Genomic DNA, 27,535 nt, shown 5'->3' on the forward strand with positions numbered 1-27,535 from the left:
CGTGTGAATGTTCCAAAATGAAACTGATTAACCTTACATGACTTAGGGAGAATATTATGTTAATTGCATCATACAAACCGTTGATTATATCCGCTGGACATCTGGTCAGGGTGATCCACCTTGACTTTTATCCTCAGCAAGAGGCTTAACGTTACCTTTCTGAACACTATCATTTAAAATTTCAGACAGAGCAGCGTGTAGCATATGTCATTTATTTATGTAATTTTGGAATGTAACGGATTAGTTGTTTGTAATTGTGCCAAAAATAGAACTATCTTAATTTGAAATGTCCCAGACAGCTGATGAATTATGTAATAGCATCAATATGTATAGCACACAGCAGCGTCACAAGTGGGCGGTGCATTGACGTCATCTGAATTCAACCAATCAACGGAGGTTCCTGAATAGCAGAGCAGCCAATCAGAAGAGCAGGATTCACTTTTCAAAACCTGCCCGCCATCTTGCATGCTGTTCGCGTTAGGCAGGTAAACGTTTGTTTAGGGAATATAAATATTAATCATTTTGTGTGTGGATATAAAATTTTTCACTCCCGTAACCCACCTTAATATAAAGGTAAGAAACATTTCGATCTGTTGGATAACAAACGGTGTCAAACGTGGCCTCAACTTCCTACAAAATGTCATTGTGTACAACTGCAAAAGACGTAACACGTCTGGTTTGGTTTAGTTAGCATAATGTGATCATGTTTTGCTATGTTGAATCAGGCAAGATAAATTTTGAGTTTTATATGTCATACAAGTCGCACACATAAGTTTATAAAGTATTCAGTCAGGAATTAACGTTACATTTTTACAAGTGATATCAACACAATGCCAACTCTAAAGGCAGACATATGAGAAATCAAGAACTGTTTATTTCATAGAAACATCTCTTCTGCTTTAATTTCTGGTTGTATTTATTTATTTGTTTGTTTGTTTGTTTTTAACAAAAAAAAACACATTCTGTGACTGCTCAGAGAATAAGATTTACATAAAGTCAACATCAAATAAATTTAAAAGTTTATCAAAAAAAAGTTCACAAAAAGTTATCGCAACATTATGTTTTTACCAGCAAAAAATAAGCTTTATGTTTGATAAGGCTGTTTATAGATAAGCTGTCCTAACTAAGCAGAAGTATATTGTTTTATTACATTAAAACAGACCTAAGCCTATTTAAACACTGTAAACTGTTTTAAATTATGTTCTTGTTGTGAAAACTCTTGTAGGATGGATTCTCGCTTCGCTCACCTGTATAAACGGGACAGCAGTGTCTCTATGATCCGGCTGAAGATGTCCAGACGCCGGTCTCAATCTCAGAAAGAGACCCGAGAGAAGATCCAGAACCTGCGCAGACACCTGGACCAGCTGCCGGAGATCGAGCTCTCAATGGATGCATCCAGTCTCATGGCCCCCCAATACAATGCACCAAAAACAAAGACAGCTAATGGTCAATATCATAGTTTTTTTTTGTTTGTTTGTTTTGACATGGCCTTATTTTTATCTAGTTGTAATTGTATTAAACAGATGTAAATTCTGCTGCTGAGGAGAGAAAGAAGATGCTCGCTCGTTACAAAGAAAACAAGATGTTGCAGAAGGAAAAGGAAAAGCGGGAGAAAGAGAAGAAAGGTGTGTTTAAGGTCAGCCTGTATAAGCCACAGCCACTCGGGTATCTGCCTTCAAACACATCTGGACAAAGCAGAGGCAAGGTGAGCGATGGGAAGTGTGGTTAGATGAATCAATCTTAGATTTTAATAAAGAGTGTCTAATTTTCCATCTCATTCCCCATCATGACAGGTCACAGAAGCTAACCAGTCCACACGAGTGACCCGCTCAATGTTGCAGAATCAAAAGGTATCATCTAAAGGCCGAAGTGTCTAATTACCAATTAAATGACAGAAATAATCTGTTTTCAAAGAAGTTTCCCCAAACATACCCACATGTGACACTGGTCAACAAACAGGTAGACAGGGTCCAAATTTACAGTATTGCTTGAACTAAAAAGCCCTGTGTTGGGCTGGTCAGGATGCTTAAACAATGTCCTACATAATAAGATTATTTTTTATGTACATTAGCTTTCAAAATGTTTGGGGTCAGTATGAGATATACATAAAAGTTTACATACATCTTGCAGAATCTGCAAAATGTTAATTATTTGACCAAAATAAGAGGTATCATAAAAAAATAACATGCATTTTGTATTTAGTACTGACCTGTATAAGATGTCACATAAAAGACGTTTACATATAGTGCTCAAGAGAAAATAAGTTTATAAAAATGACCCTGTTCAAACGTTTACATAGGCTTGATTCTTAATACTCTGTTGTTACCTCAATGATCCACAGCTGTTTTTTTTTTTTTTAATACTGTTGTTCATGAGTCCCTTGTTTGTCCTGAACAAGTAAACTGCCTGCTGTTCTTCAGAAAAATCCTTCAGATTCCAGTAATTCTTTAGTTTTACAGCTTTGTGTATTTGAACCCTATTCAACAATGACTTATTTTGAGATCCATCTTTTCACACTGAGGACAACTGGGGGACTTGTATGCAGCTATTACAGAAGGTTCAAACGCTCACTGATGCTTCAGAAGGAAAAACAATGCATTAAGAGCCAGGGGTGTAAACTTTTGAACAGAACTTTTGATCTTATTTTGTCTAAATATGTTTTTCATTTAGTACTGCCCTTCAGAAGCTACAGAAGATACTTACATGCAAGGCCTAAAATTAACACTGGACAATTGCCACGGTTGCGGTTCGGCATTGCGCTCCAGGAACGGTGCGTCATCAGTACAGCGATCGTTTCCACACCGAGTCTATCCCTGCGTCCCAATGTGCATGCTATCCACTCTATCTGCCCTAAATAGTATTGAAAATTACTACTATCATCGATAGTATGGAATGCATAGTATGCAGGGCACTTTTGCTATGCTGAATTAAAAATATTACTAAACTATTACTTTAAAAAATATTAAATATGAACCTGGACTGCCTTGAAAATATAGTAATTACACCTTAAATGCATATAATTAAAGTAACTGCTAGTTTTTGCAAAAATGGTTTCATGGCTGGTAAAAAAAAAAATTGGGCTGGTGAATTTTCTCACGTCACCGGCCATTGGCAGGTGTGGCAAAAAGTTAGTTTTAGGCCCTGATTACACCATAAATGCATATAATCAAAGTAACTACCAGTTTTTGCAAAAAAGAGTTTTGTGGCTGGTAAAAAAAATTTGGGCTGGTGAATTTTCTCATGTCACCGGCCGTTGGCAGGTGTGGCAAATAGTTAGTTTTAGGCCCTGCTTGCATGTGTCCCAAAAAACAAAAATGTTAAATTTACCCTGATCTTCAAATTCAAACGTTTTCACCCCTGGTTCTAAATGCATTGTTTCCTTTTTAAGAAAATTGGAATAATTTCAAAAACGTTTTAAAAAAAAATATTACCAACCCCAAACTTTTGAACAGTAATTTTTGTCAGTTTTGCCTTCATGGAAATAAATCAGTTTTGCCTTCATGGAAATAAATCTGTACATAATGACTAAAAATGTGCCCTTTTTTTTTGTATTTTTTTTTTTTCCCATTTTAAATCATGTAAGCTTTGTTGCTTATTGTACCTCTGTTGTTATATTACAGCCATCGGTAGACAGACATGCTGCTCCAAAGAAAGGTTTGTTCTGCTTGTTTAACTTGTCAGGTTTTCATATTACCAAGTGCAATTCATACACATCAACAAACTGGTGCCTTCATGTTGTGTTAAACACTCTTTGTGTTCGTACAGTTGAAAATGTGTTGACCACCAGAGCTCCAGCCAAGACTACTTCAAAATCTGTGACTACCACCAAAACCAGAGCAGCTACAGGTAAATCTACTTACTTCATTTTAGGAATATATAAGAGATGCAGTTGGATGGTGAAGTTTGAGGTAAACATTTTTTTTTGCTCACTACCATTCAAATATTTGAGGTTTGTAGGATTTAAAAATTATGTTTCTGAAAAGTCTTATGCTCTCCCAGGCTGTATTTATACAGAAATGTAGGAAAATATAGGACCCCATGAATTTGAGCCCCATGCAAAGTATAATTGTTTTTTATTTTACAGTCGAACCACCTGTAAGAGCTCCAACCACACGATCAGCTGCTAAAACACCAGCAGCTGTGGTTAAACCAGTTACTGGTGAGTTTTATTGTAACATTTTAAACCGTGAGCTTTTCCAAAAGCTTTGCCTTTATTACTTTTATTGTGCTGTACTTGTGTTACATGCATGAAAGCAAAATTCTCTGATTTAGATTCAAGGGCTGCAAAAACAAGATCGACTGTTAAATGTCCTGTAGCGCCCTCTTCAGGCAGAGGGAAAGCCGTACAAGGTAATAAGCATAGTTTTTTTTTCCTTCTTGCATATATTTGCATATTGTAAATGTATATTGTTTTCTATTGCCATAGTGTTGCTCAGAAAGCAGTAATGTTGCATCATTCTAGCATTATTGGATATTTAAAATGCATCATTAATCAGTGGATCTTACTGTCTTTCTCAGGGAACACAAAGCCAGTTATTGAAAACAAGGTAAGGCGATCTGTCATGTCTTTTTGGCATTAAAATTTTCTGAAAATTCCCAATTAAAATTTATGCTTGGGTATTTTTAGCCTGCTGAGAAAAAGGACACTGCAGCTGATTCTCAGAGACCTGAGAAAGAGGAACCCAAAGCATCTGCTGCCCCCTCATTTGCCCCTCAGGGATTCGTGTTCCAGCCTCCTGATGGTCTAAGGTCCTTTGAGCCCGCACCCCTCTCTCCAGGTTCAGCCAATGCCTTCCTCTCACCAAGGTATCTACTGAATTTATTCTAACCACCTACTTAATAATTCTATAATTTAAGGTGATCTGAAATGTGTTTTTTTTTTCATAGCTTTCTTTCTGATGCCAACATGGAGCCCACCTTCCCCTCTCCCCCAAAACCTGTTCTCTCTCCTCCTTCCCTTTCCTCCCCTCCACCACCTCTGTCAACTCCTCCACCAGATCATCCTGCCAACCCTCCTTCAGTGTCCTCTCCCCCTCCTGCTCCATCCTCACCTCAGCCGTCCACCTCTACAGCACCATCGCCTCCCATGGGCCCCTTGGAGCCTCAGCATGATGTTGCCTATTTCAGGTGAGACAGATCTCTACTAGGCTAACAGGCTTGTTATTATGTTGTAGTACGTTTATTAGTTATGCTTTAATAATGCACCAAAATAAGAGGGACTAATATTCAACTATTACAGAAGATTCAAACACTCACTGGTGCTCCAGAAGGAAAAACATGCATTAAAAGCTGTGGGTGAAAACTTTTTGAATTTAAATGTTCAGGGTAAATTTAACTTTCTTTGTATATGGGAAACATGTAACTATCTTCTGTAGCCTCTGAAGGGCAGTACTAATTGTGAAAAAATGATATTTTGGCAAAATAAGAACAATGTACACAATGCCATTGTTCACAAATTTTCACCCCTGGCTCTTAATTTGTTCTTTTACCTTCTGGAGCATCAGTGAGCGCTTGAAACTTCTGTATTAGTTGCATATTAGTCCCTCAGTTGTCCTCAATGTGAAATGATGGCTCTCAAAAACATAATCATTGTTGGAAAGGGTTTAAATACACAAAAATGCTGGAAAACCAAAGAATTTGTGGGACCTGAAGGATTTTTCTGAAGAACAGCTGCCAGTTTAACTGTTCAGGACAAACAAGGGACTCATGAACAACTATCACTAAACAAAAAAACATGTGGAGAATCAGGTAAAAACATAGTATTAAGAATCAAGAGCAGATGAAAAGAACGATTGGATAGGGGATACGATTGGATCACCTAAAGGTTCCTAAAGGTTAATAATAATTAAAAAAATGTTAATAATTGGTTACACAGAACTTTATTACGTTAATTTAGCACCATATACGACAGCCTACTTGCTGCACAGTCTAAAACTTTTGTTAGGGCACCTTATTTTGCAGGGCTTCCTAACAAGGTTAATTTAGTTTTGCTCACATCAGTGTTTATATCCAAACTATGACCTTTAAGCAGAATATTGCTGTGATAATATTAACGACTTTGTATTTGAAAAGACTGTTTGTGAAGCTGTTTTGCCAAAAAGCTTTTTTTTTTTTTTTTTTTTTTTTTTACATAAACATGATGACCGCTATCTGTCAGCGGCAGTCCAAATATAGATTTGAATGTTCCGGTAAGTCTTTTCAAAGGTTTAAAAGACATGAGGAATCGTTGTTCATTTACAAATGATCGCGTGGGTTTTTTAATTTTTGAATCTCTATCATTATTATTTATTTATTTTTATATTTTTGGTCGGTGTTGAATCTGTGGCGGTAGGAATTTAATCTGTGGCGCACCGCTATGTTCGTCTATGTGTGGGAAACACTGCAACTGTATTTGAAAAAACTTCTGTAACATGTATTTACTGTCATTTGATTGGTGTAATGCATGCTTGCTGAATAAAGTGTTAATTTCTTTCTTTCAAAAAACCTTTCAATCTTTTGAACATTAGTGTGTTTCATTGTATTTTTTGTTTCAATAGGGCAGTGATGGCCAGTGAGACTGAACGTTTGACTGAACTCTCTGTGCTGTGGGAGTCACGATTTGATGATACTTCCATCCCGGAGGAGAGTAAGTCTTTATTTTTGACCAGTATTTAATTTGAACCTTTCTTAACATAGTATTCTAACTAGGTTTTCCAGAAAGGCTGCCAACACTGAAAGTGAAAATGACACTATCATAGCTAATCATCATATTTTGGATAATTATACAGTTATGTGCTGTAAATATATTTTCTCCCTCTTCCTGCAGTGCAAGACCGGATGCGTACAGCTGTGGGCCAGGCCAGACTGTTGATGAAAGAGCGCTTCTGCCAGTTCAGTGGGTTGGTGGATGACTGCGACTTGGGCCGTGGAGAGAAAATAACAACCTGTACTGACTTGCAGGGTTTCTGGGAGATGGTGTACTTTCAGGTTGGATGATATTAACTTTCAAAAATGTTCAATTTATTTCCAAGCCTTGTTTAATTTTGTCTTAATTTACTTTGATCTATTTTTAATAGGTGGAAGATGTTAACAAGAAATTTAATGCTTTGAAAGAGGCAGAAGCAAGAGAGTGGAAAGAGGAAGTCAAGCCTGTCGCCAGAAAAAGAGTGGCCAAAGTAAACAACACTATCAGCACCATCCTTTAGTCATGTTGCATTTTAAAGGGTTGATTTATGTAATTCTCATATCTGATTCTTTTATTCTACAGAAGCCTCCTGTTGTTGGAGGGAAGGCCGGAACAGGTGCCAGTGCTGCAGCTAAGAGTCGGCTGGCTGCTGTAAAGGCCGCCATGAGAGCAAAGCAGGCTGAACAGAAAGCCACTGAGACTTCAGACAACATCCAGGATGATTCAAGCTCTGTCCCTGCAGTCCCTGTTGTCACATTGGCTGCACAGACCGTTGTGTTTAATGGAGGCTTCTTCCAGGTGGAAAGTCCAGTCAAGCCATCAGGTAAGATCAAAACGCATGGGATATGAGATCCGATAACCGATTTAACAAGTTTCACTTGTACATGTGACCAGCTGTACATCCGATGTCTCAGAGCAGGTTTAATTCAACTTTTACAACTGCTGTGGTTTAATTAAAAACTTAAAATAAAAGCGCTATAATCAAATATTTAAAAGCAAAGAAATGGTGTTTTCACGACACATCATCAATCGGCCATATTGGTGGCACTGAATGTAAACTATTCCGCTGAACCGAACGAAACTCGCATATTTTGCTGATTATTGCTGCTGGAAATGGTAGGGCTGTAACGTCCCAGTCGATTAATTGGTCGATACGGTCTGGTTCGACAAATTCTGATTGGTCGATTTTTTTTTGCCGCGCTCATTTCATCAGTTTGGCCGCGCTCATTTCATCAGGTGGAAAGCACTAATTGCTATTGGGGGTGTTTTCAGAGCACCCCTGTTTCACAGGTAACGGTCTGTTTTCAGAACACCCCCATTGTTTTCACTTTTTTTGGATTAGCCCAACCCACTGGAGAAGAGAGACAGATAAGTAGGCTTTAGCGGTTTGGAACACATATCAAAATACATCAGTCCTATTCTAACATGTCAACAACAACAAAAATCGACAGTGTGGCAGCATTTTGTTAAAATTAATAACGGGAAAAAGGTTGAATGCAAAGGTTGCAAGCAACAGTTTACCTTCCACAGCTCGACGACAAACATGACGTATCATCTGAAAGCGGTAAGCTAACTTGTCTGCGTTAGGTTGCCCTGTCTGTTTTTGAGTAGGCTACATGAACATATCAGAATTGGCATATTTCAATATTTTAGTGTAATAATCGTTTTATAACTGCAGGCGCACACATCCGTAATGACGGTAGAATCCCCCAGACAAACCCAGACCACGCTGGATTTTAAGCCTCCTTTATCATACAAACTGAAAAATAATGTCACGGCACGAATTGTTAACTTTATTGCTCAGGATATGAGGCCCATTGCTATTGTGGAGCGCCAAGGTTTTAAGAACTTGTTAAAAGTTTTGGAACCTGGATATACAGTGCCAGCTTTAAGTCTATTCGTGTCTGAGCCGCGAAGCTGAGCTCTTATGTTCAGCCTCGCTCTGTGCGAGCTGCGCAGAGCGGCTGAAATGATAGTGTCTGACAGTTATACTTATAACATATGACAAAAATAATTTTCTAAATTATGTTGCACATTCCTCAAAAGTTCTTGTGACATCACTAGTTGACAACACAGTACTGTTTTCAGAAATCACAGGCTACGATATTGTGCAGGTGCACGTGATGCACCGCTGTCAGAGACGACAGACTTGTTTGTCAGACTCATTTCAGTGCAAAATAATTAGGTCAAAAACGATTTAATATACTGCAAATAGCCTATTAGTTTTTTGTTTATTTTAGTGGTGGGCCGTTATCGGCGTTAACGTGCTGCGTTAACGTGAGACTTTTATCGGGCGATAAAAAAAATATCGCCGTTAATCTATTCTCAAAATTGGGTTGGGAGCTGGGTCTAAACTATGCAAGCTATGATGACTTTCACCTTGATAGTTTAACGCGGATATATACCAAAGACTATAGAATATGGTCGCGCGTTTATGTCTCCTCCGCCAAAACACAGGCGGGATCACGTCGTCCTTCATTCATAAAAACCGAATCTATTATAGCGCGAAATGCCACGTAAATTCGTCGTTTTTTGGATTCATAAATCAAATATGGTCTGTCACTTAATTCAAATCGCGATATGGACTAGTGTCTGTGAAAACTGAAATGCAAAAAGACCGTTTTAATATGAATCCGGTATGTTCCGTTTGCCTAGCTGTATGTATGAAATTCATACTATGAATGGTGGAGACGCGCTTTTACTACACGCATACTGAAACGTGACGCTCCCGGTAATTTTTGGCATTTGCATCTCACATGAACAGATAAACTCAATCTCCAAAACTGCTGTGAGTGTCATTTATACCGTTTCATTTGAGAACACTCGCATCATGTCATACTGTATACACAGAAACTTCACGGCAACCTGTCAAAATAAAAGTACGGTGTAACATGTTTAGTCATTATTTGGGTAGCACACATATTCTGAATGCCTTCAGCATAATTCAAATTAGCCATTTTAATCTAGATTAATCTAGATTAATTCCAAGATTTAATCTAGATTAAAAAAATTAATCTATGCCCACCCCTAGTTTATTTATAATTGATTTAGGCAGACAACAAGGCTACCAAGTACGGAGCACAGTGCGTATCTAATTAATGTAACGTACGCTTTTTTTTTTTTCTCCACAACGTCATTTTTAGTCGAAAGTTTCAGGACTTCAGTCGACCAAGATTTTCTTTGGTTGATTACAGCCCTAGAAAATGGTAAGTTTTTGTCATGTTTTGGGCTGTACTAATCGGTCAGATTGAGAAAAACTTTGAGTACTGTAGAATGCCAAGAGTTATAACAAATTAAAAAGTAGAGTGCAACAAACTGTCTGAGGAGCAAAAGGTTGTTTTTAGTTGGCCAAACTGAACCAGGGTTTCCAGGGCAAGAATCTTGACAACATTTGTGTTTGTTCTTATAACTTCCGGTCAGGTAGGTGAAATATTAGGCTAATATTTTCATTAATACTACTTGTACATATCTTTACCACCTATTAACTTTAGTTCATCAAATTATTGCACCCTTTCCTGCTTACAGTGTCCTTCTCTATATGATTTAACAGCTTCCACATGTCCCCCCCCCCCCCCCATTTAGACAACATAAATTAGCAGAACAACATATTTAATAGTACATTAACCAAGCACTCTATGCCGTTGTTTAAATCTCTCCAATATTGCCGTGCATCAGGATATCTGACCAAACCGTGACACATAAGGCAGCCACAAATACTGGTACTGTAATTTTACTGATGTTTTGTAAAAAAAAAAAAAAACGTTACTAGCCATGGCCTAATGGTTACAAGAGACGGACTTGTAACCCGAAGGTTGCGGGTTTGAGTCTCAGATCTGGCAGGGATTGTCGGTGAGGGGAATTAATAACCCATGGGTTAAATGCAGAGCACAGATTCCAAGTATGAGTCACCATACTTGGCCACAAGTCACGTCCTTTCCTTTCCAAAAATGCCAGTGTAAACGCCAAGCGGACCAAATGTATCTCTTTTTTTGGTCTGGACCAATGGAACCGAATTACAAGTGTAGTGAATTTTAAACCCCATTCAGTATCCTTTTTTCAATGTTGCCTTTGTTTAAATACAGATAATTTTCTTGTTTTCAGGTGCTGTTAGAAGATCATGTCGAACCAGTGCAGTTTCTTCATCCTGTGTTTCCAAATTCAGCACTCCAGGCAAACAGTGCAGATCTCCTGCAGTATCTCACGCCTCCCCTCTACCTTGTGTGTCTGCCACACCACCTCGAACCCATCAGCCTGATGTATTGGCTGTTTCCACTCCTCTACGTTCTGCAGAGTCCCTGCCGCAGACACCCAGAGCTCCTCAGATCAGTCCTGACCACAACCAAACCACACAAGTTTCGCCAGACACCGAGCCCTGCTCCAACCGCCAATTAAATTTTGATTTAAGCTCCACCTGTACCCAAAACACCCAACCAGAAAACAGTCCAGTAGCCCAATCACATGACTCACCCAGCCAGTCTGAGCTCCCTGTTGATTCCTCAGAACCTCAGCATGAGGAACGCATTCCAGAGTTTATGCTCAGTCCTCCTTCCCATGAGGAACCACAAGAGAACATCTCCTGTGAAGTCTCTGAAGAAAGATTGCATGTCCAGCCTAAAGCAGATGCTGGTCTGGATAGTCTATCCCAGGACTCATCTCACACTTCTTCAGAACCAGTGGAAGCAGAAACGGTCTGTGCACCTGCTTCTCTTACCCTGGTGCCCTCCACACCAACTAAAGATCTTTCTACAGCTCTCTGTAATGAGGTCACCATTCCGGCCATTAATAGGTACACTACGCTTTGTATGTTAGTTGCAGCATGAATTGTCATGTTTAGTGGTTCATAATCTTATGTATTCTTTTCACTGTCCATACAGATCTCCAACCAGTACAGATGTTGAAATGACTGGAATTCAAGATGCTGAGGTAATTATCTAACTATATGCATAATATTTGGTACCAAATGGGTTATCAGTTGATATTAGCAGTGTACGTTATAATGTTGTGGTGCCTAAATTCAATTGCATGATTTAAAATGATTGATTTGTTAGAGTTTGTTGCTCTTTAATTCAGAAACAATGTTCCTCTGCAAGACACTTGCAGGTTTAACCTTTATAGTGCATCCCGAAATCCTTTTCTTTTGTAAAGTGAATCGAGTCAACAGATCTTATTACTTTTAGTTTATGGTTTAATGTTTTGTTTTTTCCCCAGGGTGCTACTGATTTGGACTTTGAGCGTTACCTGCAGCCAACAGTGAGCTACAGCATGTCTCCTGTACAGAGTCCTGCAACCGAGAGGTTCTCTCTTGGGGTGGTGGATGCTGAGATGGAGAGTCCCGTGATTCAGGCAGAAGAGCGCCCGCTTGATGTCTTGGCAACACCTACAGGTAGTTTATGTCCCTGACATCACATCACAATGCTTTTAATGTTCACATGTGGTTTTTTGGGGGCACGTGGGCACTTACATTTCTTTTTCTTGCACTCCTGTCTCAGCTCTTCCCGGAATGGTGTTCTCACCCCAGATCAATCAGGTGGAGTTAAATCTTTCCTTTATGAACTGTCATTCTCTCTTTGTCTTTCAACAGGGTTCCCCACAGTTTTCCAGTCACAAACACAGCCATTTTGATCTGATTTTTAGTAGTATTCATTTTATTTATTGAAATGATTTAATTAGAAATGAGATTCTAATTCCCTTAAGCTTTTTGTCCAGGCCTAGAAACATTTTATTTTTGATTATCAGGTGTTTCCAGGTTTTCTATGACTGTGGGAGCTCTTTCAACCACAACTTATTAAATTTCACAATTTTTTTTTTTTTTTTGTATTTTCACTCTCTAAACTTATTGTTCTCCGTTTCAGATGTCGAACAATATGTTGCTGTTCACCCCAGAACAGAAGGAGAGAGTGAGACAGTCAGTGTGTGAACGTGACCTGATCTCATTCACACCACCCATGTACAAATAAAAGCACATCCACTCACTGTTTGGATGTAGATTATTTTGGATTGTAGTTGAATTAGACGCTTTGATTTATTTGGTTTGTTGTTGAATAGACTCCTTTGATACTTTGTTACTTTTTGTACCTCATAATGAGCATTATTACAGCAGTATTTCTATGCAGTTTTGGCCTCAGAAAATATATCTTTTTAAGCTTTTAATATGTCAAAAAGTTGTTAAAGCCAATTAAATCATAAGAAAACACAATATACTTTGATTCTGTAAATTTACTTTTTCTTACTCCCACTGGTGACTGACTGTTTTGAAATGACAGATGTGGTGGAGGTCACAGGGGTTATGGGTGTTGAAGGTGAGTTATTAACATCGTTTGGTACATCTCGGTCTCCATCTTCCTCTTGTTTTTCCTCAGCCTCTGGCTGTTCAATATATCTGAAACAAAACATGTTAATAATAAAAATGGGCTTCAAAAGGCCAGTCCACACTACACCAACAGACAGACCAGTGCTGATAGCTAACTGAGTATGTACGTCGCATCTCAGGCCCTGTTTACACTAATGTGTTTTCATGTTAAAACTGTCTTTAAATGACAACTAACCTCATTTACACTGGCGTTTTTCACTGCGTTTTAGAAATGATCTCCGGCCACACTACAATCAGGTTTACACAGTTGTCAAGCATTCGCAGTCTCTATTTTGGTCCGTTTACACTGAAACACAACTCTGGAGTTTTCAAACTAAAACAGGGTCTGCAGCGTTTTCAGAAGTCTAAATTTTTGAGGGTCGAAAGCCCTGGAGTAGTGTAAAGGACAGGTGTTACCGCAGCAAAAGTTTTCATTTTTAAAATGAAAACGCACTAGTGTAAACACAGCCTCAGACATTCCATAACCAAACACATGACAATTTAGCATGGTCAATCATCAAAAACAAACACAGACCAACACCAAAAGATAGGCGACGAGTAACACGCTGATCGGATAAAACCGGCCTTAACCGGTGCATTGTGAATTGGCCTAAACAGAACTTGCAATCAGGGAAAGCACAATTTTTTTTAATACCTTGCTTTGTCAGCCTCCTCTTCTCTCAGCCTGAATCTTTCCTCCTGTAGCTTTACACTGTGCTCATATGCAGGGATGAAGATCTGAGTGAAGAACTGCTGTGTTTTCTGCATCCAGCCCTTCTGTTCTGTCTCTGAGGATATGAAATTACCCCACTATTAGTCATAAAACAGGGGTGGAGAAATGTACTGTTTGTGGAGGAAGCATATGAAGTACTAATGTCAATATAACTATATTACAGTAATCTGAGACGAGCTAGACATGTAGTAATGTAGTTACCTTACACATGCTAAAGGATTAATCAATACAGGCCAGTGGTTTTTAACCTTTTTCAATGCAAGGCTCCCTAGCTTTATCATTTATGGGCACTCCTAAAATTTCTGTGTAATTTTAAAAAGTAAAAATGTTTTTGTCTGCACCAATAGCCTTGTGGTTAGTTTGCTGACATATAGTGCTATTGTGCTCGACCCAAGTTTGATGAATTTACATCAGTCTACTAGTAGTTCATGGTTTACTAGATAGAGTTTTTACAGAATTTCTAATAAATATTTTATTTTCACAAAAACTAATATTTTATTTACATGACTTTTCCAGGTCTAAAATAAAACTTTCAAAATCAGCGAACAGAAAAAAAAAAAAAAAAAGATGAGACTTTCTCCCAGTGCTCTCAATCCTGACCATTTGCATGTCCAATAAGATAATATGTACTTCAGAATATTTTAACTTTAATCTCATAATTGCTATAAATTATTTCTCGTAATTTTGACTTTATTCTCGTAACATTTCGACTTTATTCTCATAGTATTTCGACTTTATTCTCAAAATATTTTGACTTTGTTCTTGTAATTTTGACTTTATTCTCGAAATATTACTACTTTAATCTCGTAATCTTAGATTTTTTTAAAATATTTAGCGTAGAACGCTGTTGTATATATCCAAGTTTTCCACTGGAAGCATGAACCCTGTTTGTTTTGTCTTATTTTAATCTTGAGGCTCTTTTGAAAGTTTGCTGAGGTCTCCTATTTGAGAACCACTGATATAGTGATAAGACTGACCATCAAGAATTGTATTTAAGTCAAACCTTTGAAAGCAAGCACAGGACTTTGGCTTCGCTCCATGTCCTCAGATAGGGATGACTGAAACATTTCAAAAGATGAGACAAATTAAAATCGAGTCAGTCTGGTTAGCTTTCACCCTAGCTGAGATAATGATCCAATTAATGTGAGACTGAGTCACATCTACAAATCTCAAGAGACTTTGTACTGTCAGCATGAGAGAAAATGCTAGAAAGGGATGATTTCATTCTTAGAAGTTAAAAACTATCCATTTAAATTATGTAACTAATTTAGTAAACAAGGACAGGTAAAACAGACCTGAAGTGAACTTGGCACTGTGTCATCCTGATGATTTGTTTCAGTCTGGCTCTCAAGGTCAGTTTGGATTCTTTGGCCTTTCACCTCAGCACAGCCCAACAGTGCCTCAAAGAACTCTAGAAAGCTCATCTACAACCAAAATTAATTATAAAGTCAAATCAAAATATCAACTTAATACCATCAGCTACTGACCTCCAGGTCTAGGTTGCTGTAGGTTCCATTATAAATTGCAGGACTGTCCACAGAGAGGATCTCTAACACTTTAGACACGGTTAGCTCACTGTCATACAGACAGAGGTCCTGTAAAAAGGACAATGCATAAGAATGACATGAATAATTCTTAGTAAGCTGAAACTAGATCAGAGTAAGACGCCTGTTACCTTAAGCATCCAGACAAATTGCCTTACAGTCAAGGCTGGGTCAGAATGGATTGAGTTGACTTTACACAGAGCCTGGTAAATTTCCCAGCATCTGTCTGAGTAGTTATATGCAACCGCAGCATGGACAGGATGGCAGAACAGAGGCCCTAAAAAAGATATATACATATATATATATATTAAATAGAATTATTATCTGTTGTAACAATAATAAATATGTTAAGTATTAATTATAATTATTTATAAGAATATATATATATATATATATATATATATACATACATACATACATATATACAGTCAAGCCCAAAATTATTCATACCCCTGGCAAATTCTGACTTAGTTACTTTTGTTCAACCAGCAAGTTTTTTGCAACATTTCTCAGCTTTTATTTACATTTGAACAAAAAGTGACACGTCCAAAATGATTCATACCCTTTGCAAACTGTCACAGTCTATGGGAAAATCCAAAGTTCCATACAATTCCAAATAGTCCAAGCCAGTGGTTCCCAACCACGATCCTGGAGGCCCCCCAACACTGCATGTTTTCCATGTCACCATAATCAAACACACCTGATTCAGCTCATTAGTAGAGACACCTAGACCTGAAATTAGGGTGTCAGACAAAGGAGAGATGCAAAATGTGCAGTGTTGGGGGGCCTCCAGGAACGTGGTTGGGAACCACTGGTCCAAGCTGTTCTAAAGCATCCTAATTACCCTGATTCATTGGGAAAAGCTGTTTTAATCAACTCAACAGGTGAAAAACAGAAGCTCTCTGCTGTTGGTTTGTGGACAGTCATGGCTAAGCAAAGGAGCTCACTGAGGACCTGCGGCTGCGCATTGTGGCTGCTCATAAATCAGGAAAGGGCTATAAGACCATATCTAAACGTTTTGAAGTTCCAGTGGCTACAGTGCAAAGTATTATTAAAAAATACAAGACGTTCCGCACTGTGAAAAAATCTCAGATGATGTGCTCAGAAGCCAAAAGTGACACCTGTGCTGGCCAGGAGGATAGTGAAAGAGGTAAAAAAGCATCACCACCAAGGCTATCCTGATGAATCTGGGCTCTGCTGGTGGCAACATCTCAAGGCAGACAGTCCAACGGACACTACACACCACTGGGTTCCATGGACACAGACCAAGGAGGACACCATTTCTCCAGATAAGGCACACAAAAGCCCACTTGCCCTTTGCAAATGCTCATCTGGACAAAGAAGACGACTTCTGGTCTTCTGTTTTATGGTCAGATGAAACAAAAATTTAATTCTTTTACCACAATGATGTAGCCTTCATTTGGCGTAAAAAAAGGAGAAGCCTTCAACCCTAAGGACACCATCCCCACTGTCAAACATGGTGGTGGAAACCTAATGTTTTGTGGGTGTTTTTCAGCCGGTGGACCAGGGAACCTAATCACAGTAGACAGCACCATGAAAAAGAAGCAATACATCAAAATTCTCAACAACAACATCAGGCAGTCTGCAGAGAAACTTGGCCTTGGACACCAGTGGACATTTCAGCACGACAATGACCTAAAACATACAGCAAAAGTGGTGAAGAAATGGTTAGCAGACAAAAACATTAACATTTTGCAGTGGCCCAGCCAGAGTCCTGACTTAAATCCAATTGAGAATCTGTGGAAGGAGCTAAAGATCAGGGTGATGAGAGTTGGAGCTCATCGCTAAAGATGAATGGGCAAAAATACCAGTGGAGACATGCAAAAACCTGGTCAGCAATTATAGGAAGCATTTGATTTCTGTAATAGCCAATAAAGGCTTTTCTATTGATTATTGAGAAGGGTATGAATAACTTTGGACATGCCACTTTTTGTTAAAATGTAAATAAAAGATAAGTAATATTTTTTTTCACAATGATGCCTCTTGTACATCGTCTTATTATCTTCTGGGAGACATCTGTGTCATTTCTAATAAAATAAAAAAAACTTGCTGTTTGAATAAAAGTAACTTTAAGTCAGAATTTGCCAGGGGTATGGATAATTTCAGGCTTGATATATATATATACAAAAAATTACATATTACATAAAAAATACATTAAGTTTATATCATAGTACAATCTTTATCTCTTTACCTTTTTCCTTTTTTGCATTGGGAATGATGTTCTGCCTCATGAGCTTTGAAAAACATGCTGCGAGGAGGTTGTTAGAGGACCTGAAACATGGCAAAGTGATCTGTGACTTGATAAAGCATAAAAAAAAAATATTTTTTATCATTGTAGGAATATACTCACTCAATATCTTTGTGGTAAATGTGATATGCTACAATGATAATATAGCTGATACACTCCCTTGGTAGAATGGCAGTAAAAGGAGAATGGACATCATCTACATTTAATGACAAAAAGCAAAGCTTTTAATTATATGTAATAGATTTTGTGACAAAAAAAGAAGCATTCTTATGCTCAAAGGCATTACCATTGATAAGATGATCCATTTGCGCTAATGTGATTCCATGCTGGTGAACTTTACAGTCCATGAGAAAACGAGAAAACTGCAGGTGGGTCAGTGGGACTGTTTTGTCAGAAGATTGCTCATGTCCAAGGCTGCTGTAGAAGTTGTATATTTCCCTTAACAAACCAATGTGTCTCACTACTGCAAATTCCACCTAAATAGATGTAAATAAAATACTAGTTACAGACTGGTCTGGCTCTGGATTTAGTTTAGGATTTATCTCAAATTAGGCCAAAAACCTGTTTAAGTTCTTGATCTCTGTGGGCATCAGGGAATCTACTTAACAGGGTTTGGATGTTCAAAACCATGTCAGATCCAAGCGGTGAGGAGTTTGTGCTTGACTGTGAAGCTCTGTTTGATGAATCACCTAAAGTACAGAAATAAACATTGTTAGATTAATAAAAGAACATAAAAATCCTTAGGTAAAACATCCTGATAAGTTTTTGTTGTAAGAATGGTTGTTTGACTACATTATCTACTAAACAATAAATGGACCTTAAAGGGTTAGTTCACCCAAAAATGAAAATTCTGTTATTAATTACTCACCCTCATGTCATTCTAAACCCATAAGACCTTTGAAATGACACGGAAGAGAAGAAAGTGTTTAATAAAGTCATTATTTTTGTTTTCCTTGTGCATATAAAGTATTCTTGTAGCTTCAAAAAAAATTGGGTTGAAACCACTGATTTCACATAGACTATTTTAACAATGTCCTTACTATCTTTCTGGACCTTGACTGTGATAGTTCCTTTGATGCCTATGCAGGGTCACACAGAAAGCTCTCTGATTCCTTAAAAAAATATCTTAATTAGTCTTTCAAAGATGAAGGAAGGACTTACAGGTTTGGAATGACATGAGGGTGAGCAATTAATCACAGAATTTTATTTTTTCAGTGAACTATTCCTTTAATTATTCATTTGAGTTTAATACAATATATATCTACAGTACATACATATAAAAAAAATACAAAATATTTTTAAGATTTTTAAATACATTTTAAATGGCAGACTTCAATTTAGCTATGTAGGAAATCAGTTAAGGGGGAATGTGGTTTAGCAGCCATTAACCAATCAGAATCAAGTATTCCAGAGAGCTAATAATATACAGTGCCTTGCGAAAGTATTTATACCCATTAATTTTAAACAAAAAGTTTTGTTATTTTGCAGCCTTATGTTAAACTTTGCAAATTTATTAGAAATAAAAAACTGAAATGATTCCATTGCATAAGTATTCATACCCTTTTCTATGACATTTGAAATTTAGCTCAGGAGAATTCATATTGCTTTTAGATGTCACTACACTTCGAGTGAAGTTAACCTGTGGCAAATTCATTTGAATAAGTATGATTTGGAAAGGCACACACACACACCTCAATAAAAGGTCTAACAGCTAAAAATGCATAGCAGAGCAAAACCAAGACCTGCTGTCAAAAGAACTGCCTGTAGAGCTCAGAGACAGGATTGTGTCAAGGCACAGATCTGGGGAAGAGTTCAGAAAAAATTCTGCTGCATTGAAGGTTCACAGAAGCATGTAGCCTCCATTATCCATGTGTGGTAAGGTGGTCGATGCAGTGGCTAAACAAGCAGTCTACTCCAAAGATGTCCATGGAAAATTCGGTTTATTTACCCAGTGGCAAAAATACAAAAAGAAAAGTGTAACAGCTAGTGTCCATTATACATCCATATCCAAGCAAAAAAAAAGGAAAAATCACAATTTCACTCCAGGCATAAGAAAGTGTACTCAGTTAGCTACGAGTCTAACACACCCCTCTTTCTTTCTCTTTTTCCCGCCAAACATTTAGTCAGTCTTTAATAGTTTAAACTCCTCCTTCATTTTCAAAATACCCAATCATGAACTCTCAGTTGCTATTTGCCCATTACACAGTTCCAGCTTTATTCTCCTCCCCTTTCAGGAAGACACACCATTGGTTTCCAGTTTGTAGCCTCTCCTACTAGGCAGTTTTCATTACTGGACAGATGAAAAAAAACACAAACATTAATACACAAACATCATTTGAACAGCATAACGGTCACCATGGAATGTGCACCTTCCATGTGATCGTTACTTAAAGGAACCCAATTTACAATAAAGTTCGTATCAAAACCGTTTACACCACATTTCTCCCCTCCACCCCCTCTGGATGCTCTAGATCAGGCAAACGGGATAAATAATCTGCAATTAAATTTTTCTTACCTGGACAGTGCTCTATTGTAAAGGCATATGGCTGCAGAGTCAGACACCAGCGCAGTATCCTAGAATTACTGTTCTGCATTGTTTGTATCCATTTCAGGGCACGATGATCAGTTCGTAAGGTGAATTCACGTCCCAACAAATAATATCGCAAAGAATCTACTGCCCATTTAATGGCAAGACCTTCCTTCTCAATTGTTGAGTACCTCCTCTCTCTCTCGAAGAGTTTTCTGCTCAGAAACAGTACGGGTCTTTCCTCATAGCCCTCTCCTTGGACCAATACTGCTCCCAACCCAACGTCAGAAGCATCCACCTGTACTATAAATCTCTTAGAGAAGTTAGGACTCTGCAGCACTGGTTCCTGACATAACAGATCTTTAAGAGAATTAAAGGCTTCTTCGCAATCATTGGACCAACAAAATTTTGCCGGACTTTTCTTGGTTAAGTCGGTCAAGGGTGTAGCCAGTGATGCAAAGTGTGGAATAAATCGGCGATACCAGCCGATTAAACCGAGAAAAGACCTCACCTGTCTTTTAGTTTGTGGTCGAGTAATGTTTCGGATAGCCTTAAGCTTTTCCACTTGGGGTCTGATCTGTCCATGTCCTAGCAAGTACCCCAAATACTTCACCTCCTTCTGTGCCCAAGAACATTTAGCAGTGTTAATAGTGAGCCCAGCTTCCTGCAGCCTCTTCAGAATGTCATCCAGATGCTGGAGATGTTCTTGCCAGGTCCCACTATATATCACCACATCATCTAGATAGGCAGCTGCATATTGCTCACATCCCGCCAATACCTGATCCATCAACCTTTGAAAAGTGGCCGGCGCTCCATGTAATCCAAAGGGGAGAACGGTATACTGGTATAACCCAGTGGGCGATCGGAAAGCAGTGTAGGGTTTGCAAGAGGGATCAAGCGGCACTTGCCAATAACCTTTACACAGATCTAAAGTAGAGATATAGGATGCTTTACCTAGTCTCTCAATCAACTCGTCGATACGAGGCATTGGATATGAATCAAAACATGAAACACTGTTTAGCTTTCTAAAATCAGTGCAAAACCTGATTCCTCCATCCTTCTTAGGAACCAGTAATACGGGACTTGACCACTCACTTGTAGACGGTTCTATAATCCACATTTCCAACATGGTTTCTATCTCCGTCTTCAGCTGTTCAACCATCCTCTCCGGGACTCTATAGGGCTTTTGACGAACAGGTGTGCTGTCTTTCAAGATGATATTGTGCATAAGAATTTTGGTGCGGCCCGGTCTTTCCTGGAAAAGAGAAGGGTAAGATTGAACTACCTCCGTCAGTTGCTGCTGCTGCTGGTTATTCAAATGGCGATAATCCCCTGCATCTTCCTTGGGTGGTCGAACTGGTTCCATCTCGATTTCTTCCTCCTCCTCCTCCCCTACAGCCTTCACCATCATCACTTGGTCTTTGAGACCTTTAAGATCTTTGTGTTCCGTCCTTTCCTTGAATTCCTTCAGGAGATTCACATGTAGGACTTGCTTCCGCCACTTTCTTTCGGGACACAAAATCTCATAGGTTACTGGGCCCAGTTTTCGAGTAACAATATAAGGACCCTGCCACTTAGCCAACAATTTACTTGTGCTAGAGGGTAACAGTACGAGAACTTTCTGTCCAGGTTTTAAATCTCTTTCCCTGGCATGTGTATCGTACCATACCTTTTGTCTTTGCTGAGCAGCCAGAAGGTTATCTTTGGCCAAAGTCCTGAAGTTCTTCAGCTTGTCTCTTATCTGAAGTATATACGAAGCGATACTGCACTGTGCTGGTTCCTCTGCAGTCCATTCCTCCTTGAGCACGTCCAGGGGCCCACGAACTTGCCTGCCAAACAAGAGCTCAAAAGGAGAAAACCCGGTTGAACATTGAGGGACCTCTCTATAAGCAAAGAGAAGAAAAGGAAGCCATTTATCCCAATCCCTCCCAGACTCATCAACGAACTTCTTGAGCATGTTCTTCAATGTACCATTAAAACGTTCTACAAGGCCGTCAGTTTGAGGATGAAATGGAGTAGTTCTAATCCCCCTAATACCTAGCTGCTTGTATAATAGTTTCATCAGTTTAGCCATAAAGTTTGTTCCTTGATCCGTAATAATTTCAGAGGGCACTCCAACTCTTGAGATCAAATCAATCAAGCATCTCACTATGTGTTTTACCTGAATTGAACGCAGAGGGTACACCTCTGGATACCTAGTAGCATAGTCACAAATCACCAGTGCGAATTGATGCCCCGAACTACTTTTTACCAAAGGGCCTATGATATCCATCCCTATACGTTCAAATGGAATTCCAATAATGGGCAAAGGTTGCAGATAACTCCTATCTGACTTACGAACAGGGGCCACCATTTGACACTCAGCACAGGTTTTTACATACTCCTGAACATCTTGATACATTTTTGGCCAATAAAATCTTTGGCTGATCCGCTCATATGTTTTATGTTGGCCCAAATGTCCTGACCATGGGATAGTGTGACCTAGATGTAAAATAATCTGGTGCAGTGCTTTGGGTACCACCAGTCTAGGGTTTTCGGTATCAGCAAGGTACAAAAGATCATTCTTTAAAATGTACCTATCCCCTCCAAACTTTGGTACCTGATGGAAGAAGTTTGGAACAACTTGGAGAAACTTAAAGGACGACAAACATCACAACACTCCAACAATCCAGTCTGTATGGCAGTGTGGCCACATTCAATCCTCTCCTCAGTGGAATTTGCAACAAACAACCTTAAGAACTCTCAGATTGTGAGAAACAAGATTCTCTGGTCTGATGAACCTCAATTCCAATTATCAAGTATGGAGGAAAGCAGGCACTGCTCATCACCTGCACAGTAGCATCCCAACAGTAAAGTGTGGTGGTTTTTCAGCAGCAGGGACTGAGGGACTCATCAGAGTAGAAGGAAAACCTCAAAACAGCTAAATATAGCCTTAATAAAAACCTAGTCCAGAGCATTCAAATCCTCAGACTGGGCAGAATGTTCACCTTCTAACAGGACAGTGACCCTAAGCACACAGCAAGAGTGGCTTATAGACAATTCTGTGAATGTCCTTGAGTGTCCCAGCCAGAGCCTCGGCTTGAACCCAATCAAACATTTCTGGAGAAACCTGAAAATGTCTGCCAGGCCCCATCCAAGCTGACAGAGGTTAAGAAGTAAAGAGGTGAGAAGAAGAATGTCAGATAATTGTCAAATACAGATGTGCAAAGCTTGTTGCATTGCACCAAAAAGACTTGAGGCTGTAAAGGCGCTTCAACTAAGTACTTATGCAATGTACTTATTTCACTTTTTAATTTTAATACATTTGCAATTTGTCACAAATCTGTTTTTTTTTATTTGTCATTATGGTGTATAGAGTGTAAATTGATGTGTAAAAAAAAGTTAAGGCAGTTTTAACATAAGGCTGCAACATAAAATGTGAAAAATGTTCGCAAAGCACTATATATGGTTTCTGGTCACGAATATTACTTAATACATACTCTCGTCTGGAAAAGGAGTCGTAATACCACTCAGGCCAGGAGTGAAGGCAGGAAATTCAGCCATGTAGTCCTTAATAAACTCCCCTTCATATTCACGTCCGTTTTCAAAAGTGTACTTCCCCTGCAAAAGACCAGCTGCAGTGTTGGAATCCCACAACCAAGGCACATCTTCATAATTTGAAAAGGTGGTTTACCTGTCCATGTTTTTTGTCATGTTTCCACTCTCCACAATACACAGCTCCACTGGCATAAAAGAACTGCCCCTGACCATGGCGCATGCCCTGAACGAATTCTCCCGTGTACTCGTTCATACGAGGGTACTGAGAGCATGGAACTCTTTTACGAAACCACGTGTGCGTCCCTTTTCCATCCTACATTAAATAAGAAACTTCTGCTAAAATTTCAGTACAAAATTATATGAAATCAGACATAATACAGGGAATGACCTTAAAAATGAGTGCAAATTTAGTAAATGACAGACCTGTATGCCGTTTACCCACTGCCCACTATATTGCTGATCCAGCTGAATCCATCTCATTGTTCCTTCCCCATGTCGAACATTGTTCTTCCAATGTCCCTCATATACGTTTCCAGATGGGTAACTTTAGAATAACGAAAATTGTAGTTTGTAAGGAGATATTGAGCAGAGCTTAATACTAAACTTAATAATAAACTAATTTTTAAATATTTTTTAAAAGTAAAAATAAGAATAAATGTGCATTAATACTACATACCACCGCTTTCCCCAGCCCTCTCTGCAGTTGTTGACCCATTCTCCCTTGTACCATGATGTGCCTGCTTGGTTATAGTATATTACCCCCTGTAACCATCACAGAACACCAGTAAAGATATTTATTATTAAAGAGACAGTTCACCCAAAAATATAAATTCTGTCATTAATTATTCACCCTCATGTCGTTCGAAACCCATAAGACTTTCGTTCGTCTTCGGAACACACATTTTTAAGTTTTTGATAAAATCTGACAGCTTTCTGACCCTCCTTAGAAAGCAAGGGTCCTACCATGGTCAAGGCCCAGAAATGTAGCTCAGAAGATGACTGAAGGTCTTATAGGCTTGGAACGACATGAGGGTGAGTAATTAAAGGATTTTCATTTTTGAGTGAACTATCCTTTTAAATACATGTGAGGGAAGTCAAAACGTATACGTACCTGCCCTTGTCTTTTTCCCAGATACCACTGACCTCTGTAAATGGTAGAGGTTTTGGCACATTTATACATCCCGACACCATGACGGACACCTTTGTGTACCTCTCCTTCATAAGTGCTGCCATCTAGCCAGGTGTAAGTCCCACGTCCCATTGGAACATTTAATCTGAAATCACCCTGCCAAATGGAACAGTTAGGAACATTTTGGTAATTATTAGCGAAACTCCAGTAAGTGTATGTGTAAATAAAAAAACTGTAATTAAAACACTGGGCTGTTATGTGACTTGTTTAAACATTTACATGAACATTTACATTGCACAGCTTAGCGATCTGCATTAACTTTTTTACATACCTGATACTTTAAACCATCTGACCAGACATATTCACCATGGCCATGCATTAACCCGTGTGAAAAACTACCCTAAAGAATGCAAAATGTTCAAAAATCAGTGAATGAATGCAAAAATCAATTAGTAAAATACTTTTTTCAAGCAGGGTCTGTACTTGGACATTTGTGACCCTGGACCACAAAACCAGCCTTAAGTAGCACAAGTATATTTGTAGCAATAGCCAAAAATACATTGTAGGGGTCTAATTATATATTTTTCTTTTATGACAAAAATCATTAGGATATTAAGTAAAGCTCATGTTCCATGAAGATATTTTGTAAATTTCCTACCGTAAATATATCAAAACTTAATTTTTGATTAGTAATATGCATTGCTAAGAACTTCATTTGGACAACTTTATATGCGATTTTCTCAATATTTAGATTTTTTTGCACCCTCAGATTCAAGATTTCCAAATAGTTGTATCAAACCATACATCAATGGTTATTTTATTTATTCAGCTTGTATAATGATGTATAACTTTTACAAAATGTACCCTTATGACTGGTTTTGTGGTCCAGGGTCACATTGGGAAAACCAATGACAAGAAAATGTACTTTATTAGCAAAAATAAAAATACACATAAATAAATAAATAAATAAATAAATAAATAAATGCATTTAGTTTTGTGAAGAAATATTTATTTCTAGAAGTTCTTTCTATTCTTATATCGTTCAGTTTAATCTTAAAAAGTTGTTATATATTGTTTATCTTTATTATGAAAAGTGCTATATAAATATAAAAAGAATTTAATTTAAATTTTCCTATTATAATGTTTGAAAAACCATGGGGTTAACAGAGAATGTGTAACAATATACAACTTACATTTTCACATTTCTTTTTATAGTTACACATTTTTTTCTAAGATCTATTTTTTAACAGTAATATTGCAAAATATTATTGCAATTTCTAATATTGGTTTCCTATTTTAATATACTTTAAATATAATTTAATTTTGTGACGCAGCACTTAATATTAATCAGCCATTACCCATTCTCAATCATTCTATTATACTGCTTTACTATTAATGTTGAAACTGCTGTGCTGTTTAAAATTTTTTGGAACCTTTGGTACTTTTTTCTTTGATTCTTTGATTAATAAAAAGTTAAAAAGAACAGCATTTATTTAAAATAGAAATCTTTTCTAACAATATAAGTCTTTACCATCCATTTTTATCCATTTAACGATGAATAAAAGTATTAATTTCCTACAAAATTTACTGACCCCAAACGTTTGAATAGTAGTGTATACTGTTACAAAATTTATATTTTGAATAAACACTTTTTTATTTAAGTTCTTTTTGACTTTTTAATTATTAAATAATTCATTTTAATCAAATTTTTATTTTATTAAAGAATAAAAAGTATCACAGGTCCCAAAAATATTAAGCAGCACAACTGTTTCTAACATTGATTATGAAACAGCATATTAGATTGATTTCTGAAGGATCATTTGACACTAAAGACTGGAGTAATGATGCTAAAAATGCAGCTGTTCACAAAGGAATAAATTATATTTTAAATTATATTAAAATAGAAAACTGTTATTTTAAATTGCTATAAATTTTTTTCTGTATTTTTGATCAAATAGAAACAGCCTTCATGAGCATAAGAAACTTCTTTAAAAAAACATACTGATCCCAATAATTTGAACAGCAGTGTATAATGTAATCATTTAAGTCAATAAAAGCTATTTTATTGAGAATTAGTTTAGTCTCGTCGTTAAATAGTCACCTTGAAAATGTGACCACCTTGAAAATAAGCGACACCTTCTCCATGAAACATGTCTCCACTTTTCTCACCCTCGTATCTGAGGAAAAAAGATTCATAAACATTATCAGTCAACAAATCTTGGCGTTATAATTTGAGCAAGAATACGTGTCTAACCTTTCCACGATTATATGATGAAGAATGGGAACTTTACGGCACTGGTCATGCTCATGGTTCGGTTGATGGTCATTCGTGTTTAGAGATACGGCAGAAGCGGAACACACAGTGGAACTCGATGAGTCTTGTACCTCATCAGGCTCTGCGACGGACTCCGACATCAAAGTCGACGTGGAGGACTCCCCTAACACTTTACTAAACGTTGGTTCTGGTGTGGATCTGTTAGAACTTTTCATTTTGTGTCCTTTAGCCATCGTTGTTCAGGAAAATTATTCGCTAATACACAAACTAGCAGGAATCCCAGTGGAGTGTATAAAGTAACAAGCTATCGGTTGCTAGGTAATGGTAAGTACGGCAAGTTAGACTTGCCAAAATAATTAAGAGGATCTGTTGAATGTAAATATTAAAATATGACGACAGGCCTGGGAAAATAGTTAAGATTTCCTTACTCCAGTAAATATTTCTCATAATAGTTTTATTTTTTGAAAGTCAGCCTTTGTACAGGAACATACAGTCAAGTTTGTGAACA

General features: G+C 37.9%; 2 protein-coding genes across 2 annotated transcripts; one reads left to right on the forward strand and one right to left on the reverse strand.

Annotated features, from left to right (window-relative positions):
• Nucleotides 1-460: 460 nt before the first annotated feature.
• dlgap5 (discs, large (Drosophila) homolog-associated protein 5) lies at nucleotides 461-12,862 on the forward strand. Its single transcript, XM_073828622.1, has 20 exons — nucleotides 461-573; nucleotides 1,226-1,446; nucleotides 1,524-1,705; nucleotides 1,794-1,850; nucleotides 3,621-3,654; nucleotides 3,766-3,846; nucleotides 4,085-4,159; nucleotides 4,273-4,350; nucleotides 4,519-4,547; nucleotides 4,628-4,806; nucleotides 4,888-5,127; nucleotides 6,537-6,625; nucleotides 6,806-6,966; nucleotides 7,056-7,154; nucleotides 7,247-7,487; nucleotides 10,766-11,450; nucleotides 11,539-11,587; nucleotides 11,873-12,047; nucleotides 12,154-12,191; nucleotides 12,517-12,862. Exons 2-20 carry the CDS (start codon nucleotides 1,227-1,229, stop codon nucleotides 12,619-12,621), a joined length of 2,817 nt encoding a protein of 938 aa, XP_073684723.1. The 5' UTR covers nucleotides 461-573; nucleotide 1,226; the 3' UTR covers nucleotides 12,622-12,862.
• Nucleotides 12,863-12,880: 18 nt separating this feature from the next.
• On the reverse strand, nucleotides 12,881-27,260 carry rsph10b (radial spoke head 10 homolog B). The gene is made up of 18 exons (XM_073827863.1): nucleotides 27,007-27,260; nucleotides 26,854-26,929; nucleotides 25,084-25,152; nucleotides 24,735-24,908; nucleotides 24,300-24,385; nucleotides 24,047-24,167; nucleotides 23,760-23,936; nucleotides 23,566-23,686; nucleotides 18,121-18,248; nucleotides 17,846-18,035; nucleotides 17,662-17,755; nucleotides 17,503-17,582; nucleotides 15,422-15,567; nucleotides 15,234-15,341; nucleotides 15,060-15,170; nucleotides 14,750-14,804; nucleotides 13,669-13,801; nucleotides 12,881-13,043 (listed from the first exon to the last, which is right to left on the reverse strand). The coding sequence occupies exons 1-18, from the start codon at nucleotides 27,258-27,260 to the stop codon at nucleotides 12,881-12,883; spliced, it is 2,286 nt and encodes a 761-aa protein (XP_073683964.1).
• Nucleotides 27,261-27,535: the final 275 nt, after the last annotated feature.

Source organism: Garra rufa, chromosome 22 (genome assembly GCF_049309525.1).
Source record: "Garra rufa chromosome 22, GarRuf1.0, whole genome shotgun sequence".
NCBI classification, from domain to species: Eukaryota; Metazoa; Chordata; class Actinopteri; order Cypriniformes; family Cyprinidae; genus Garra; species Garra rufa.

What these genes read in the sequence shown, in the direction of transcription:
- dlgap5 (XM_073828622.1), top strand. Translation starts at nt 1,227, where the DNA reads ATGGATTCTCGCTTCGCTCACCTGTATAAACGGGACAGCAGTGTCTCT. An exon ending in AGCCAGTTATTGAAAACAAG is followed by an intron (nt 4,548 to 4,627) that starts GTAAGGCGATCT and finishes GGGTATTTTTAG; the next exon opens with CCTGCTGAGAAAAAGGACAC. An exon ending in TCTCACCCCAGATCAATCAG is followed by an intron (nt 12,192 to 12,516) that starts GTGGAGTTAAAT and finishes TCTCCGTTTCAG; the next exon opens with ATGTCGAACAATATGTTGCT.
- rsph10b (XM_073827863.1), bottom strand. Translation starts at nt 27,260, where the DNA reads ATGGCTAAAGGACACAAAATGAAAAGTTCTAACAGATCCACACCAGAA. An exon ending in GAGGGCTGGGGAAAGCGGTG is followed by an intron (nt 24,168 to 24,299) that starts GTATGTAGTATT and finishes GTTATTCTAAAG; the next exon opens with TTACCCATCTGGAAACGTAT. An exon ending in GAGATCAAGAACTTAAACAG is followed by an intron (nt 18,036 to 18,120) that starts GTTTTTGGCCTA and finishes ACATCTATTTAG; the next exon opens with GTGGAATTTGCAGTAGTGAG.